At 43.5% G+C, this 19,425-nt stretch overlaps 1 protein-coding gene across 2 annotated transcripts in view; it reads right to left on the reverse strand.

Moving 5' to 3' along the window:
* The window catches only part of NALCN (sodium leak channel, non-selective), a 280,091-nt gene that overhangs the window by 42,119 nt on the left and 218,547 nt on the right, over positions 1 to 19,425 (reverse strand). For both annotated transcript variants that reach the window (XM_059995484.1, XM_059995483.1), the window contains 8 exons: positions 9,240 to 9,341; positions 8,759 to 8,828; positions 5,568 to 5,659; positions 5,358 to 5,480; positions 3,320 to 3,376; positions 2,961 to 3,081; positions 2,734 to 2,865; positions 1,620 to 1,787 (listed from right to left, as the gene is read on the reverse strand). In XM_059995484.1, coding sequence (XP_059851467.1) covers positions 1,620 to 1,787; positions 2,734 to 2,865; positions 2,961 to 3,081; positions 3,320 to 3,376; positions 5,358 to 5,480; positions 5,568 to 5,659; positions 8,759 to 8,828; positions 9,240 to 9,341 — 865 coding nt within the window. The remainder of the gene's footprint in view (positions 1 to 1,619; positions 1,788 to 2,733; positions 2,866 to 2,960; positions 3,082 to 3,319; positions 3,377 to 5,357; positions 5,481 to 5,567; positions 5,660 to 8,758; positions 8,829 to 9,239; positions 9,342 to 19,425) is intronic.

The raw sequence follows: 19,425 nt of genomic DNA on the forward strand, positions 1-19,425 counted from the left end.
ACTCCCTCTGCTGGATGACTGTTTTGGTCTCAGCAGAGAAAAGTGGCCAAAATACTGAACAAACGATTGATCTCTACTGGTTGAATAATCTAAACATATCCCTTAAAGATACTAAAATTACATAGAAACATCCTCTGAAGCAAGGCTCAAATAAATCATCTTCTGAATTCTATCAGGGCTCAAAGATGCATACACATTCATTGTCAGGTGCTATTCTGTTTTCCCTCAATTCCAGCTGTGGGAAAAGCCACAGTGTTATGGCTTCAGTGCAAAAAAAATATGGAATTTTATAAATTTATTTATTTTTGGCTGCATTGGGTCTTTGCTGCTGTGCATGGGCTTTCTCTAGTTGCGGCGAGCAGGGGCTACTCTTCATTGTGGTGTGCAGGCTTCTCATTGCGGTGGCTTCTCTTGTTGCGGAGCATGGGCTCTAGGCACGTGGGCTTCATTAGTTGTGGCACACGGGCTCAGTAGTTGTGGCTCGCGGGCTCTGGAGCGCAGGCTCAGTAGTTGTAGCGCCCGGGCTTAGTTGCTCTGCAGCATGTGGGATCTTCCTGGACCAGGGCTCGAACCCGTGTACCCTGTGTTGGCAGGCGGATTCTTAACCACTGTGCCACCCGGGAAGTCCCCAAAATATGGAATTTTAAACAGAGCTTTAACAAAGTATTAGCAGGATACTAACACAACATTGTAAATCAACTATACTTCAATAAAATAAAAATTTTAAAAAGTATTAGCAGCTATATGCCTATAGTAACATAACAGCCTGTCTTTAAAACACCTTAGAATCAACTGCAACTATAGCTGTCTTTTCACTATAGGTGTGTTTCTAGACAGCAAGATATAAAACTAGCTTAGTAAGTTAATTCATGTTTTCCATGCACAAGCAGAACTCATTAATAATAAAAAGAATCCTGTGATCACTCCTTTGTTATAAGGCAAAGATTCTTCTTTAACAGACTGTGAGCAAAGAGCCTCTTACTCATTGTTTTATCTGCAGCCCTGCTCTTAGAAGACCCTAAATCAATATTTGCCCAACTAAAAAGTATATTTTCTCCTCAATCATATTTCTAAATGTTCACTACTGTATTTTGAGGTAGGGTATACCTGTATGTTACAGTTTTGAAGAGTTGTTTTATGTTAACACTCCGAAGATCAAAGCCAAATTTTGTTCTATATGAATTTGGGAACATAGAAAATGAGATTACAAGCCTAAATGGGTTAATTCCTAATATTGTTTGTGAATTCGATGGTGTTGAAACTTCTTCTTAATTTCCAGATGGGGCAACTAAAACCCAGAGTATAAATTAGGGTCAAGAGTTAGGAATGGAAGTGTCAGAAAATTCTCTCTCTTTGGATTCTCCTTCCACTGTACTTTCCAGAAGGCTTCCCTTTAATTTACTAAAAATATTTGTTGAATTAAATATACCAATAAGCCAGAAGCATCCATGGGTGAAGTCTTTGAATCTGTGTTGTGTTTTGCTAGTACCTTTACAATCTTCTGGCAATAAACAAAATGGTACACTTAACCTTGACAAGCGAGACTCACTTTATCCCCTCATTTGCTACATTAAGAGCTGTACTCCGTGAACCAGGAGTAAAGGGTGACTGTAACGTACCAGAAAAATTTCCTTGAAGCCGCTGAAAAGTTCCCGAACGACTTTCCTCATCTGAGGCACCAGCTTGAATATCCGCAGAGGTCGCAGGCAGCGGAGAACAAGTAAGAGCTGAGCTCCCGACTCCGCAGGCACGTTTTGAGGCATCCAACAAAGAAATATCAAGCTCACCTAGAGGGAAAAAATAATCTCTAGAATTTATGCAATTTATCCTCTACTATCTACATTTTCTGTGAGCCAGCTGGACACAAGTTTCCTTTAGCAGAGACTCCACGTGTTATGTGGGGCAAGCATTCACTGGGTGTACATGCAACTCATCTCTATGGACTTGATCCAGACCTGTGAGCAGCCCCAAAGGAAGTCATCAGGTGTTTGCAGGGGGTGTGAAATGGGGGTGCCCACACCGTGGGTGTGGGTACTCCAGTGCCTCCTGCCCCTTCTTTTAACATATATACTGGAGGCGCCGCAGAAGTCAGCAGGATTGAGATCAAGGATACTAAACCTCACACTGGACTGAATACTCGCTATTTTGTTAATGATCTAAACATGCTACATGTTAATGGTCACAATTCTCCTTGTTGTGTTGGAAAAGACACTGATTTTATGCCTTCTTGGACATATAGAAAGAAATTTCTTTGAGTCCCTTCCTATGGTTTCCCCGTTTAGTTTAAATAGATAGTTGAATGGTTGCCTTCTCTGGCCTGGTATTTTGTGTGTTGGAATTGGCATACTCTCTAGTTTGCTTTCAGTGATAAGCGGCTCATTGATCACTTATATAGTTTTTTTGTTTTGTTTTGTTTGTTTTTAGTATAGGTGCCACAAGAATTGTGGTGTGCAAACTAGATTTGCTACCTTAGACCTCATTAATGTATGTCTTATGCATACAGGAATGTGGTTGATGTATTTGAACCATATCCACGAATATTTTTAATGCTTTTTATTTAGATTTTACATGTATGCCCTTTACTTGCCTATACTAAACTACTGCTCTACTTAGGAACTCAGTTAATGGCACCTAAACCTCTGTGACTCACGTATCTCACTCTTGTACCAAGAAATGCAGGAGATTTTACAAAACCATTATATTTTATATTCAGGAAAATAACCGAAGACTTACAAGATATATAAATATGTCCATGACTCCACCGAAGTCCCTGATGACAGCAGTTGGAGTGAAAAATAAGCCATCTGCCATAATCTTCAGATTCAGCTCAATGCTCATGAATATCACAAACACATACTCGGCGATCTGAAATAGGCAGAAGGCAGGTTCGTCACAATGAATGCAAAAATTGCAGGTCAGCGTTTCTCCCCTTAGCTGTGAGTTGAGATTCGGCAGAGTACCTGCAAAGTGGGTGCGTGCATGACTCTCCGGAAGGGGGATTCGAACATCATGGAAATGCAGGAGCAAATGGTTACGATAATCATGACCCAGTCCAGGTAAGTCACCAATCCCAGCAAGTCACTGCCAAAGACCAGACAAAACTGAGAAACGCAAACACTCTAGGAAAGGTTGCTGAAAGTCAGAGACGATGCATCTGTGATTCTATAAACGTGACTGGCATTGTTTAAATGAATCGCCAATCGTCTATTTCACAGCACAATATAACAAGAAAATAAAGGGAATTTTTATATTTTTATGCGGCATAAAATAGTACATGGAAAATTCAAATGTGCATGGAAACAGAGTTTGTAATGCTTACTAAAGTTGATGGTACTTTGTATTTTTCACAGCTCCTGTGACAGGATCTGTTTTAGATCTGTAAGAGAGAACAAACATATAAACTCTGTGACACAGTATGCGTGTTATAACTCGGCAGCATAGTACGTATAAACATCTCATCTACCTAAAATTTCTCTCACATTCTCTACAAAATGTCTGTTATGATATATGTTAACTGTATGTGACTTTGGAAGGCAGAGAACATTAGATCGAAGAAAAATCAGAAGAGTTTGCAATTGATGCTTAGGAAAGCAAAGTTTACATTTTTCAAAATGCCTGATTTTAGAATTCATGACGCCATTCAACAATTTCTGACAAAGATATTACAAAATTAAATTTTGACTTCCATTTAAAAACATTCAAAGTCTTTGCCTTAGCAGTTTGGCGCTTTTCCTCATAATTATTTAATTAAATATCCATAAATTAAATAGAATTCTTTGCTCTGTATTTAATTGTGATCGTGTGGAGTAATTTATATAGAATTTCTTGGGGTGAGGATTTATAACTTTTACTTTCAGGAAGCCCATGACCAGTCTTCAAGAATTAACAATTAGATGTAAACATGGAGACAGCCAATGGGATAATTTCAGATGAAAAACCCAATCTGGGAACTGATCAAATCAACTCTACACTGCCAGCTTCTTCCTATTGATGCTTTGTGAAAACTCAGGGTTTTAAATCATTATCACTCAGGTGCTTTAAACTGCGAAGGTCTTTCTAGAATAGCAGAAAGAACAGTAGACTGGCAGTCAGAGAGGGCCCTAGCTGGCATCCTTGAGCAAAGCCCTTACCCTCGGCTGACCTAAATGCCCTCCTCTGTTGGAGAAGAGGGAACACAAATGACCCCAAATGGCTCCTGAGGTCTCCTCCAGCCCTGAGGGGTTAGGAGAATGTATTAGTTTCCTAGGGCTGCTGTAACAAAGGACTGCAGGCTGAGGGGCTTAAATAACAGAAACTTATTTTCTCCCAGTTCTGGAGGTGGACGTCTGAGTTGAAGGTGGCAGTAGGGTTGGCACCTCCCGAGGCTGTGGGAAGGATCTGCTCCAGGCCTCTCTCCTTGGTTTGTAGACGGCCGTCTTCACGTTGTCCCTCCTTATAGCAGTCTGTGTCCAAGTTTCCTCATCTTACAAGGACACCAGTCATATAGGATTAGGGTGCACCTGAATGACCTCATTTTAATTTAATTACCTCTTTAAAGTCCTTATCTCCAAGTAAGGTCACATTCTAAGGGGCTGGGATTAGGGCTTCAACATCTGAATTTCTCTGGACGAGGGGGGCACAATTCAGCCCATAACATACAGTAATGCTCATACATGTGCTACTAATGATGGTATCAGGGAAGGTACAGCTACCGAATGGAACGTTCTCACACTTTCTCCAGACTCGTAACGTCTTCTGGGTATTTACTCAGAGTTGTGCATGACAAGAATCCCACCTCCTCCACTGGCTGCCTGCTAAACGTGGCTTGGCTTGTCCCAAATGCAGCATCCCCTGGGCTGGTCACCCTGACACCCTCTCGCACATTTCTTCCACGTGGGGAGGGACAGGGACACTGGCCAGTGGGTTTTCTTCTCATAAGAGTTGGTAATAGAAGCACTAGTTGACTTGATTTCTAGAATTATGGTATTTTGACCACAAAGAAACAGCGAGTCTAAAAGAAGATGTGGGCAGTGACCTCAGCTCTGTCATTCCATCTCCCCTTGGTTAACTGTCTCCAAAATAAAATATGGAGTTAACAACTCTGCTATCAACATCTTGGGCGCCTGTGGAACTGAACAAATAAGAATGGCTGTGAAGTACTTCATAAACGTGTGTTTTCTATAAATGTTACCTACTTGCAACCTTTGTTTGTTTCCCCCCTGGTCGGCGGCTCAGCCACGAGAAGCAGCATGGTCATTTAGCCCACGGTTTATTGGTGACCCCATCAGGACGACACGATCCTTCTTCCTCGTATGACAACTCCCCCTGCTGTTTGCACGACTCAGGGCCAAACCCCTGGCTGCAGTGGAGTCACTTACGCGTTGAATCGAGCTCGGACCACCACTCGGCAGAAGTTTCTGAACCTGTGCTCCCGACCCACGATGAACAGGGGCTTATCGAAGTACGGGTGGTTCTCCCTCAGCTCCTCTTCCTGCACTTTCCTGGACCAGGAAAATCGTGCGAGAGTTAGGCTAAGGGCACGTCTGCCTTCCCCAAACGAGAGCCTCAAAACACCGCCCTGCCCGTACCTTTTCATTTCTGCTTGCTCCTTTTTCTCCTGGATCATCTTTATTTCACTGTCTTCTCTTTGTGCATTTCTATATCTCACTGTATTGGAATGCTAGAAGTAAAATGAAAGGGGACACATCAACGTGGGAGATTTTTCTGACAGTCCTCCTCCAAGATGACCATTAAAAAAAAAGGAAATAAATACTTTCTAAATATTTGAATGGCCACAGTCATCTTAGCAAGGATATTTTTTTTTCCTCAAAAGTGTATTTTTTTTTTCCAGTGAAAACATTTATTGAGAACCTATTATGTGCTATGCACTGTTGTAGTGCTGTGGATACGGCAAAAGGGGAAAAAGTGACAAAATCCCTGCTCTTGTGTGGCTAATGTTCTCATCAGGGGAGACAGATTAAAAATGAAATCAAAATAAATAAGAAGGTTAGAAGAGGTTTAGTGCTCTGGTTAAAAACAGAGGGGGGTAGAGCAGCGGTCCTCAAACTTTTTGGCACCAGGGACCGATTTTGTGGAAGACAATTTTTCCACAGACCCAGGGGATGCTTCAGGCAGTTATGCAAGCGATGGGGAGAGACAGGGAGCCATGGGGAGCGGCAGATGAAGCTTTGCTCGCTAGCCCCCCGCTCACCTCTTGCTGTGCGACAGGCTGAGGACGGGTGTTGCGGACCCCTGGGACACAGGACAGAGAGCACGAAGTCATAGCAGGTCTCATTAAGGAGCTGTTCTTTGAGCAAAGACTAGGAGGATGCAGGTCACTGGACATTTGGAGAAATGTGTGCTTCTGGGGAGGGGTGGGTCTGTGTGTTCATAGGTTGAACACCCAGGACGCAGGGTGGGTGGAGGACAGGACAGAGAATAGGAAGAGCTGAGGCCAGCAGGATAGCGGAAGGTGGATCATTAGGATCTTGACTCTGGTTTTTACTCCATAGAACAGGAGTCCCCAACCCCCAGGCCACAGAACTGGTACCGGTCCGGGGCCTGTTAGGAACCAGGTTGCACAGCAGGAGGTGAGCGACGGGCAAGCGAGCGAAGCTTCATCTGCCGCTCCCCATGGCTCCCCATCCCTCCCCTTGGCTCCCCATCCCTCCCCATCCCTCCCCTTGGCTCCCCATCCCTCCCCTTGGCTCCCCATCCCTCCCCTTGTCTCCCCATCCCTCCCCATGGCTCCCCATCCCTCCCCATGGCTCCCCATCCCTCCCCATCACTCCCCTTGACTCCCCATCCCTCCCCTTGGCTCCCCATCCCTCCCCATGGCTCCCCATCCCTCCCCTTGGCTCCCCATCCCTCCCCATGGCTCCCCATGGCTCCCCATCCCTCCCCTTGGCTCCCCATGCCTCCCCTTGGCTCCCCATCCCTCCCCATCGCTCCCCATCGCTCCCCATCCCTCCCCTTGGCTCCCCATCCCTCCCCATCGCTCCCCATCCCTCCCCTTGGCTCCCCATCCCTCCCCTTGGCTCCCCATCCTTCCCCTTGGCTCCCCATCCCTCCCCTTGGCTCCCCATCCCTCCCCTTGGTTCCCCATCCCTCCCCATGGCTCCCCATCCCTCCCCTTGGCTCCCCATCCCTCCCCTTGGTTCCCCATCCCTCCCCATGGCTCCCCATCCCTCCCCTTGGCTCCCCATCCCTCCCCATCCCTCCCCTTGGCTCCCCATCCCTCCCCTTGGCTCCCCATCTCTCCCCTTGGCTCCCCATCCCTCCCCATTGCTCCCCATCCCTCCTCTTGGCTCCCCATCCCTCCCCTTGGCTCCCCATCCCTCCCCATCGCTCCACTTGGCTCCCCATCCCTCCCCATGGCTCCCCATCGCCTGCATCACTGCCTGAAGCATCCCCCACCACACCCCACACCACCACCCCCGTCTGTGGAAAAACTGTCTTCCATGAAACCCATCCCTGGTGCCAAAAAGGTTGGGGACCGCTGCCGTAGAAGATGGAGAACCATTGTTCAGCTAACTGGATTGATTTTACAGAAAAGCATTCCTTGGATGTAATGATCTGTATCTTCTATCATTTGGAATAAGTGACAAAGATAAAGCTCCCTATTTTATTTTTTGTTTGTTTGGTTTTTTGCGGTACGCAGGCCTCACTGTTGTGGCCTCTCCCGCCGCAGAGCACAGGCTCCGGACGCGCAGACTCAGCGGCCATGGCTCACGGGCCCAGCTGCTCCACGGCATGTGGGATCCTCCCGGAACCGGGGCACGAACCCGTGTCCCCGGCATCGGCAGGCAGACTCCCAACCACTGCGCCACCAGGGAAGCCCTAAAGCTCCCTATTTTAAATGGCTTCTATTCTGGAGAAAAAGACACTAGGAGAGATCTCTTATGAAATTAGCAGAACCCCGTGACCTTTTGCTATGGAGAAGACGAGGTATGGATTTTCGTTATATGTCTATGTAGAAAATACAATAAAAAGTCTTTAAAGAAGAATTAAGCCTCTGGAATGGAGACTATTCAAATTGGGCCTTTTGTTGTGTGTTTTTAAACACACATTTTCAAAGCCATTTTCTAATTTGATGCTTAAGTAGACCATACACTTCTATGGAATCTCACTGAAGGAAAGCGCTTTGAACTAGTGATTTTTCTTTGTAGTACAGAGCAAACCTGCCACAGCAATGAAGAGATAATGGAAACGAAATCATACCCAGAAAGGGTTGTACTGACGGTATTTGTCTGCTTGCTTACTGTTCGTATCTTTCACTAGAAGGTAAGCTCCTACAGGGCAGGGATTCTGTCTTGTTTCCCTGCTACTTTTCATCCCTTAGAACAGGACCTGGCACATCATAAGTAGTTGATAAATATTTTACTGTGTCAGTTAATGAATAGATGAATGACCTAGAGTTGAAAAGCAAAGAAATTCTTGGGAAATCTTGTGCAGTCTTTGACAGAAAAATTCCTCTAGAAATAAAATTTTATTTCCTAGTATGTTAACTCTGAAATGATAGACACTGGACCTGTATTTGGAAATTAGTAAATATTTAAAGTTACGGATGTGATTCATTGCCATAAAATGCTTTAAATGTCTTTAATTTCAGTCAAATGCGTCTGATATTTCACTTTTGTGTTACTATCTAAACGAAGACATGTGCTTTGCAGGATGTCCAGATCTTTCTACGGTTTATGGTCACTTTTCCGTATTTCAACCATTTAAATACGTTTTCACAATCACACTTCCAAAATCCAAAGCATTGCTTAGAACTTACATCTTGAGTCAGAGTTTCAAGAGACTTCCCCCTGCTGATCCTCTGGCTGTTTGATCCGTGTCTTAGTGACCTAAAACAATCACAACCAACTGATCAATACATCTCGAGACCAAATTTGGACTTTTAAGCAATGACCATCATAAAAATGAAATAAAATAACTCCTGACAGCATCACAAATGCTTAATATTTCTTTTTATAGCAAAAGTTATAGTCTATCCACCTGCCTTTGATCTCATCTAACAAAATTCAGAATTTTTCCTTCTGATCTTAAAAGTGAGAATTTGGCTATCATCACCAAGGGAAGGGTTTTTGAAAGATGTTTTGATGCTTTGAATCTCATTGTGAGTTTTATTACTGTTGCCATTAGCAAACAGAACTCAGCTCTTCACCCGGGCCTGCCTCCTGACCAGGGGTCGGTGGTGCTTCCTGTAAAGCTCCTTTCCTTCGTTTCCCTGCAGCCTTGTCTTCCGGTGTATTTACCTGCGCTCTTGGCGGATATGGTGCTGCACGCTGAGAATTGACCTTTCCTTCGCTGGCTGCCCCTCAAATGATCCGCTCAGCATGCGCTGTCGAGTGCAAGCTCTAGAAAAAAAAGGAGCCGCAGATAAATGTCTGATTTGTACACTTGGGATGAATAATGCATAACTGCTCATTCTTCTTCTTATTCTTAAGGAAACACCAATGATAAGACAAAGTACAGCAAATGACACATTGCCAATAATGTAAATGAGCTTCAGGTTCTGTGTCAAGAACACTTTCAAAACAGAACGATCATAGCCACGAAAAGGTGCCGGAAAATAAATAGAAAACAATCCCCTCCCCATGTGTCCCCATTCCATCCCCACCCCAAACAGAAGAGCCTCTACCGGGATTCTGTAAGCCGAAGGGCCTGCCTAACCACAGGTACCCATGATGCTGGTTTTCAATTTAGACAGGGAGGTTTCTAATAAAAGCCCTTAGGGAAGGATTTGTCCACCTAGGCTCCCGGGCTGATGGAATATATGTTCCAAGGAGATTTTGCAGAACTCTAGGAAAGGGTAAAGTTAGAGGCAAAAAACTAATAGAAAAGACAAGTAATTAAAGCTGGAATGAATACCTAGAGAAACGTCAGCTGAAAGCCTGTGGCTTACAGGTAACCAGTTGCCACTTTCTTTGTAGTCACAAAGCTCTGAAGACTTTTTAAAACATGTTCACTTTAAACGGTAACCAGGCTTGTGTTAATTTCAGATTTGCTAATGAGTGAAGACAATTGGGTGACTCAACACCTGTGGTGTGAATGATTTGGAGAGAAAACATTTCTTCTCCAGGAAGCGCTCTCCAACTGGAAATGACAGGAATTCCCTTGATGTAGTAGTCAAATGGAAAGAAAAGAAATCCACGGTTAAGAGACCTGTGTTCCAAGGCGACACTGTCACAAACCAGTTGAGGGATCTTTGGGCTCAGTTTCATTCTCCATAAAGCGAGGAAAAGGCCTTGATCTTGAAGAAAACTCATAGACCTAAAATGCAATGATTTTGTGATATGCAAATTTTATGACACCATATGTGTTCAAACTGGAACCCATGTACTTCTGTCACTGCATTCGTAACACTTTCGTATTTATGGCTCCTAAATTGCATTTCTAGATTGGCTTTGAGTTATATTATTACTGTCTGTCTCAGAGTTAAGATCTTTGAGAAAAAGATCTATGTCTGTTCAGCATACTTAAAACAGCATCTCTTATAATATCATGTGTATTTTCAAGTACTTAAAAACGGTTTTGATGCCAGTGAAGATAATTACGATGAATACCTATGAGAAATCATACACATGCAACAAATGTAAATGCATGACAGGAAATAATGCCCCCAAATCACTCTTCTTAGTTTAATGAGCAACATGGACCATTTTGAGATAAAATCCAAGTCAAAATTTTATTGAACAACAAGGGTTTATGGCAGTGATATATAGAGACTGTGCTATTTCCAGGACTGCAATGGGGTCGAAGAGGAAGATGCATTTGTAAGTTCAGCTGAGTTGACAAAGGTATAGGATGATCTCATATTATGTACATTATGAATTATTTTTGGACAAAGGTCTGAAAATCATGAAGGCATTCTGAAAAAAATCTATTTGGAGAACAGTGTTATTCCGGCATAGATATACAGAGCCTTGCCATTTGTGTAAACAGTCAAGATTTAACCTTCAATTTTATATATAGTAGTTTGTATCTTCTAATCCCAAACTCCTAATTTATCCCTGTATAGCAGGTACAAAATACTATATATAAAATAGATAAACAACAAGGTCCTACTGTATAGCACAGGGCACTATATTCATTATCTTGTAATAAACTATTGTATAATGGAAAAGAATCTGAAAAAGATTCAGATATGTATGTATATATGTAATATGAATCACTTTGCTGTACACCAGAAACTAACACATTTTGAATCAACTGTACTTCAATATTTAAAAAAAGACTTGAATTTTAACCACTTAGTAACTTTTACTTTTTGTCACAAGACTCTTCCCTAAAAGTACATAAGACCTATAGGTCTTAAATACAAAACACATACAACTTGATTATAAAATACCCATTTGAGTTGGGCGTCCCTGCTATGCTTGAAGTATATAGAATGTAACTGGCTTTAAGCTGCCTGTGATTAAAAAAAAAAACAAAACTGCTGGTGTCTGCCCGAAAGCCCAGTCTGAGGATGCCTGGGCATCCTTGCTGGAGAAGAGTCAGGACCACACCTGAGACGCCCTCCGCTGACTGAACAAGACAAGCAGGTCTCCATGGAGACAAACCCATATTGAAGTCCCCCTACCCCCACCCTATGACACCTCCTCTTCCATCTCCTCCACCAATAGCGTGGCTGAAGTTGGGGTGAGAAAGCAACCCCTCTTTTCCTCTTTGCTTCAAGATCAGCTCCCTCTTTTCTGTTGGGTCTAGAGAATTCAGAAAATAATACTCAAATGGGCTGGAGTTTCAGCCATACACGTGACACGGATGTTTGCAGTCCATTGGTGAGCCTTCAGGTTCCCTGTGATTCGCACTCATCTGGGGTGGGGTTGATGGGGGCTGGCTTTTTAGCTCTATCCTACAATCAGAAAACCCATGCTTAATCAGACTAAGACATCCACTTAAATGTAACGTACAGAACCATTTGCCTTACTATCCTTTTCCTACCACTTCCTTCTACGTTATAAGTGCTGTTTGCTGGAACAATTTCAAACTAGATACTGATGGGAAAAAAAGAAGAAAATGTTCACTAACTCTGGGCCAGTTGAAATACTAACAGGTGACTTCAGAGCATCAGCCTCGGTGGTTCCCGCTTCCTGGGTGAGAGGCCCCTGCCAGGATCTTCTTGTTCTCTGAGCAGAGGCTGCCGACGCACCTCCTCCTTTCCTGCGGTAACAAGGTGCCCTGTGATCTGAGCAGGGTGAAATCAGGCAGGTGGGGCCCTCTTGCCGGGGTGTTAACGGTCCCCTTTGGAGCCTCAGGCTCAATGTGACTCTCTGACCCCCTGTGCCAGACCCACATCCCAGCACCTCACCCCCAGATCTGGTACCAAAACCAAGGCCAACAGTTTCTGTCTTCATGTAGCCGTCAGTCCCCTTGCCGAGTCTCTCCTCGGACCAAATGCTCTGACATCTCGTTCTTTCCTTTGAGGATGTCCAGTGTCTTTCAAACTAGGAAACTCTAAAGGTAAATGCTAGGGTTTCTTTGCTGAAAACTGAGGGTCATATTCATAGCAAATTGGGCAAAGGCAATCTTTTTTTGAGGGGGGCACATGAAAGGCAGTTCATGAAAGGCTCTTAAAGGTTTACGCTTCCCCCCTTTTAAGTATGGTGGTAGAATCTTACTAAAATTAAAAGGCAAAGTTTTCTTCTAGGCAAGGTATCCATTATAGTTAATAACTAGCTATTTGTCCATAATAATCACCCTCCCCCCAAAAAAACAGCTAATGGTACAGAAAAAACTTTTCTACAGATACATAAATCCATCTGAAATAAAACATATGGGGGCTTCCCTGGTGGCACAGTGGTTGGGAGTCCACCTGCCGATGCAGGGGACACGGGTTCGTGCCCCGGTCTGGGAGGATCCTACATGTTGTGGAGCGGCTGGGCCCGTGAGCCATGGCCGCTGAGCCTGCGCGTCCGGAGCCTGTGCTGTGCAACAGGAGAGACCACAACAGTGCGAGGCCCGCGTACCGCAAAAAGAAAAAAAAAGGGGAAAAATCTAATTATATTATACAAGGAGGCTAGTTGTCAAAAACGAGTTCCCTATGGATGAAGGAAGAAACTCAGATAAAAGGAGATGGATCTGGGGTAGGAGGGGCCTGGCGGGGGCAAGGGTGTGGGAAAGCAGGTGCACTGTACTTCCACCCTGAGGACACCTGGGCTTTGAAGCAGGTGTAGGAAGGATGCAACGTTAGGTTTCTGCATAGATAAGACAGCCTCATACATAAGCCATTGTCACATTCTCTGATAAATGTAAAATATTTTGTTATTTAAGGAAATAATAAATTTGGGAGAAAAGTCACTTCAATCTGGCACAATCAGATGCTACTAAGACGCTACATATTCCAGAATGCAAGGTGCCAAGGTTCCCACGCAAGTACGGTAAAAGCTTGCTTTATTGTTTTTAAAAGGAAATACACTTTCATTATACATACAAGCATCAACTGTAACCCAAACTAGGAAGTACCACATCACGTTCTGAAGTGCGTCATATAATTACAAACTTTGATATAAATGGGTTCTGATAAGTAACATCAAGTGAGAAATAAATATTTCACCGATGTGAAAGCGCAGGATTATGTCTGATGTTCCGTGTTCCTGCAGCATGTTATTGACTGAGCTTGTTTAATGCTTGTGGCATTTGGCCATCATTAGTTACCTCCCTTATTAGACCGTACATTTCTCAGGGACCATTTCATCACTCAAACCCATATTCCTAGAAGCGCAGTTCCCGGCACACGAACGGGCTGACGGATGGACAGGACGGATACGTGAAGGGGGAGATGGGGGTGTACAGAGAGTGAAGTGAGGGGAGCATGGGGGCAGGATTTAGAACTCGCTAGTCTCGGGTTCAAAGTAGCAAAGCCGCAGAGGTTTGCAGGTCTCCACCCAGCAGCACAGAAGCGAACAGAAAGTTCTGCCTCTGTCTGGAGGCCAAACGGAGAAGATGATTTGAGAAAACACATGGTTTGGAACCACGCACTTCTGACCTCAGCTTTTCCCATCTGTGGGACCTCAGGCAAGTGACATGCCTTCTCCGAGCCTCCGTGCCCCACGTGTAAGATGTGGTGACAATGATACCTTTGCTACTGACTTCATAGGGAGTGGGAGGAATCAAGTAGGATTATGAATGTGCAAGTGCTTTGGAAACATAAATGCTCGATTTGAACTTTAGTTGCTATTATTGACTTTCTTTTCTTGTCCTATGTCACGGTTGGTGTTAAAACATTCCATAGAGGGTGGAGGACAGAAGAGCAAGTTGGACACAGATCTGTGTTGGAAAGGAAGTCTTCTCTGTTCTGACCGATCAGCAGTGATGTACACTCTGGACCAGAGCCACAGCCTCTTAAGCGGTCTCCACAAACGTATTATTATCCCAAGCAAAGTGATTTCTGAAGTGACCATCCATGGTGTGATTGCGGCGGGTGATTCTCAGATGGCCCCCGATGACCCCACCTCCTGGTTTCCATGCCCGTGTGCAGCCCCTTAGTGTGGGCGGGACTTGGAGACTTGCTTTAAACAAACATAAGGCAGAAGAGATGGAAGAGGTCACCAGACATTGTGCTTTCATCTTCCGCAGTCTCTGGCTTGCTCTGGGGACGAAGGCTGACTTGTTGGGAGCTGTGCTATGGAGGGACCCCCTTCCTAAAGGGGTGAGGCTGCCCTCCCGTGAACAGCCCTTGAGGAAGTGAAGCTTCATCTGACAGCCCAGGAGGCTCACCAGCTCATCCGTAACCGTGCAAGCGAGCTGGGCAGGGCGTTCTGCCCATTCCCGTCAAAATGCCTGCAGCTTTGGGAAGGACCCAGAGCCAGTGACCCCACTAAGCCAGGCCCAGCTTCCTGGCTGAAACTGTGAGGTTATCCACGTGCTGTGTAAATCACTGAGTTGTGGAGTATTTGCAACATAGCAATAGATAACGAATACAGCTACCATCACTGCCTTAAAATCTTCAACATCCTACTGCTCTTCAGAGAAAGATGAAGACCGAAAGCTCAGCTTGACTTGCAAAGTCCTGTAGGGTCTGCTTCCAACCTGCCCTTCCAGCCTCACCCCCACATCGCTGTCACTGGTCCTGCAGTTCCTCACCCATGCCGCGCTCCAAACAGCTCCAAGACACTCTGCTTGGTCACTGATTACTTCACCTTGTACACAGTAGGCGCTCAAGAAACATCTGTTCCACGAAGGAACCTTGACATCTTCTGCGAAGATCAAGTGTCTTCATTTCTTTTTTGATCCCTTCACGCTCAGGAAGCACGGAAATAATCACAAAGCAGAAACATGCCTTTGAAATAGGTTTTCGTGTCTGAAATACGCTTTCGAAGGGGGAAGTTAAATAATCTTAATTTGATCTCAAGTTAGAATACTACACCACTCAAGAAGCGGGCTGCACACCTATAATAGATGAGACCCTGAAACGGTAACAAAAAACCAGACATTGCTTCTTGCAAGTAGGAAGTTTATAAATCTTTAGCTATATTCTATGAGAGAGCTATTAAGGGAGACTTGCAAGCCAGCATGAAGCTGAGCTGAAATCAATTTCTTCAACAGGAGATTGGATCTGCCACTGGGAACAGGGTCACTGTGCACCTTGTCTGACAGGAATCTACTGCCAAGCTGAAATAGTACATATTTAATAGTTATACAACTATTAAATAGTTATTTACTATTTCAGTAAATAACTGAGGAATTTGGCACTTTTCATACTGCACCAATAAGAAATGAGATGCACACATGGTTAAGGCTACTCAGGAACAGACCTAGTCAGAAGGAAAATTACTCGAATGTTCAATTAAGTTCTATTTTGCCACTTTAAATTTTTCATGAGGATTTAGATGCCTTTTGGTCTTACATAAGGATCAAAGAAATATGTTTTCAGGAAGAAAGTGTTCATTTCTTTGCTGCCTAGAGAAAAAGCAAAGCTCAGGTATCGAAGACACACTCTGTGATCTTCAGGGAAGGTCTCGCTCCTCTTAGGGGAAAGACCCTAAGAGTCGTGGCATGAAGGTCTTCAATATCTTCTCTTTATCTCTTCATAATGGCCAGTCCTGGAAGGCTGGTTTCTTAGAAACTCCATCTAGCGGTTTAAAATTAAACAAACTTGGTCGGCCTTCTTGGCTTCTGGAACCGGGAGACACAGGCTTCAAGTGTCTGGTGAAAAATAATGAAGTCTTTTGTCTTGTCTGAGTGAGGAAATTCTCCATTATGCAGGCATATGTAATCCCTTTATCCCTGCTCCCTGGAGGAGAATTACAGTGGGGCATTTTCCTTTTCCCAGTTGGGGTTAATGTGATGCCCTCTCTACCTTTGAAAGTAAAACAAGCCTAGGACCCCTGAGGATGATTCAAATGTGGGAATATTCTTCAGCAAACACACATTCCCAGTTGCAAAAATATTACCCCTGGTTTCTTGCCAAGGCTTTGAAAAAAACATATGAAAGATTGACTCTTTTTTTTTCTTCTTCTCTGCATTGCCTTTGTGCTGTGGAATTTCAATTGCCCCTTATATGACAGCCATATATTTATATAAAATCTTTTATGGAGGTTGAGGGGAGAGAATCATGTCTTAAGAAACTGTCTCTATTTTTCTTGACATTTCTCCATCTAAAATATTTTAAAATTGGCCCAAAGGTGATGGTTCTAAGAGAGATCTTGGAGCTTTATTAGCCTTTAAACACCACTAGTTGTTTATAGAAACAGCAGCAGGGGGTCCTCGGTTTCTTTCTTCTCCGTCTCCACATTTTCTTTCTTAATGTTCCAGAACGAGGGTGTGGGAAAAGCCTGTACCTTCTGTAAGGAAAGAGAGAGGCCTGTGAGTCTTCAAATTATTTTCATCCGTTATAGAAAACTTAGATTACACGACGATACCATCTGGTATTAAACGTAATTACCATCTAAAGGAACAGCGGTGTAGCTTTGCAGGACACTAAATTTGAAGGATTTTACTCAAATCTTGAGCTGCACCTTGTCAAGTATTATCAGATGTGGTTAAGATAATGTAATCACATCAACAGACAATAGGAAGATAGTCCTTTAGTGGCAATTATGTAAAACTATGGCTGTAGAACTGGGTAAGAGAAGAGATAATGAGTGTTTCCTGGAAGGGGCTCTTACCTGCCTCCATGTAAGTGACAACGTGATCCTCGAAAGCAGGGACCCAGTGATGCTAATAGGTGAGCGCCTCTGTACCGGCCTTTTGCTGCGATGAGGGAATAGCTGCGTTTTTACCCCAGTTAAGTATCCTGCTCCTTTGTGAGTCAGCCCAGTCCTGAGTACGGCTCTTCAATAGCAACAGTGAATTAGTTCCTTCCAATCTTGTGTTTTTCATGAAAATGTTTTCATACGTAGACATGTAAATACACCAACAACCAGAACCTCTTGTAGACTGAAAAATGAAAGAAGCCTTACGTCTTATCATACGTAGATACCATACGTGAAAAAGAAAATGACCTCATGGGAAATCCATGCCTTTAGTGCATCTATCCAAATTCAGCAAATGTCTGAAACCCCACATCATTCACTGGGGTTCGAATTTAGTAACCCTGCTATGGACTCAGAAAAACGTCAATGCAAAGGTTGTACATCACTGTCAATGCAAAGGTTGTACATCACTACAATGCAAAGGTTGAACTTTTTATTATAACAAAAGTGAAATTTTCCAAATGTTGCATAAACCGTATGAACTGATTTTTCTAGAGATATGTATTCTCCTATATTATTTACTACTTTACCCTTCAATGATAAAATAGTAAAAGAAAAACCTGTTCAAAATATCTCCTTGAATTTGTTAGGTAAAACTTAATAGCAGCTCTCCTAATTCATAGTACTATTAAATCACTTTGGGGGCTTACCTAAAAATAACCTACAAATCATATACTATGTCAATGAAATATATTTTGATTACCACAAATCAGGTACTACTTAGGAAAACATCTTTAGAATGTATTATTTTACTACGTAAGGTCACGGAGGTTGACTAGACTTCTTTGTGGTGTCATTTCATAATATATACAAATCCCCGGGAATCATTATGCTGCACACCTGAAACTAATATATGTTATATGTTAATTGTAGCTCAATAAATTTTTTTCTAGAGTTCAAGGAAAGGAAGTTTGGTTGTTGAAAGCAAAAAAAAAGAATATAATTATTTTGTTTCAATTAAGTTACATTTCGCCTCCTTGAAACTTTCACCGTTTTGTTTTATTCAGATGCATGTATCCACAGATCTTATTGTCTCAGTTTATTGTTCTCTGAAAACACTTAATTTCCATCCATCTACTTAGTCTCTGTATCTCCAAATGGTCTTCCAAACAATCTACAAGAGTTTTTAAGTATCGGAAAAATCTTAATAAGGAAAATCAACAATTAGGCAGCCTCAATAGAATCACAGATAAATATTTACAATAATATTTAAACTAAATATTTGATTAATATTTAATGATTTACTAGTAATATATTCATACTAATAACCTATGTATTTATATCTATAAATACAGTAAATATATTAATAAACATTTAATAAATCAGATAGTAGTAATAGTTAGTTAATAATGGCCTATTAATGCCCAATACTCTCTTTTCTTAAAACTTCAGGTTATTCTTGCCAATGGTCATAAAAATTTGACCCAGTCTCAGCCTCCTTCTCGTCCTCAGGGTCTTCCCGTGCATCCCCTCCCACGGCTGGAGCACATCTCACTGGGCAGTTGGCAAGTCTGGCCCCGGGCTCTGGGGATGCTGCGCATGCCTTGCTAGCCGTGCCCAGAATGCAGAGCTGCAGAGAACTCCCACGACCTTATCAAAAATTGCTGAATTGCTGCGCTAATGGACAAAACAATCATTTGAAAAGGAGAACTTGCCCCATGGGAAAAAGCAGAGCGGGTAAGAGGCCCGTGCTCTGCATTGTGAAGCGCTCTTAGACTCCCTGGTAATTTGCCCACTTCAGAGAACTGGCAGCTTGGGTCTAGACAAGAGAGGACAGAATAAGAATGAATAGGCTCTTTCCCCTTTCCTCAAATTCCTCTGCTCACACAGCTAACGAAGTGCGCAGGAACAGGTGGCCTTCGGAGGGAATCTTTGGGATTTAACTTGAATTCCTTCCTCTAGAAAACTCCTATGATCTCCTCGGTCTCTTCAACATCAGGTTCACTGTATCTTCCAGGGGAATATGACTTAGATGCTCACATCCCAGAGAAGAGCCCAGATGTCAGTTCATCTGTCCTAGACCCTGGGGAGAGAGAGCTCGGAGACCTGGGCCCTCGAAGAGGCCAGTGGACCAAGAGAAACACCTTCATTGAGCCTACAGCCCATGAAGGACCACCCCCAGCTAAGCCCTCATCCACCCCGAAGTTACGGAGTGCCAAAGGAATGTGCACACCGAAAGTTCCAGGCAGGTATTACAACCCACGCAGAAGATCATGCCATGCTTGTCTCAGCCCCAGCAGTC

The sequence above is a fragment of the Delphinus delphis genome, chromosome 18, assembly GCF_949987515.2.
Source record: "Delphinus delphis chromosome 18, mDelDel1.2, whole genome shotgun sequence".
NCBI lineage: Eukaryota > Metazoa > Chordata > Mammalia > Artiodactyla > Delphinidae > Delphinus > Delphinus delphis.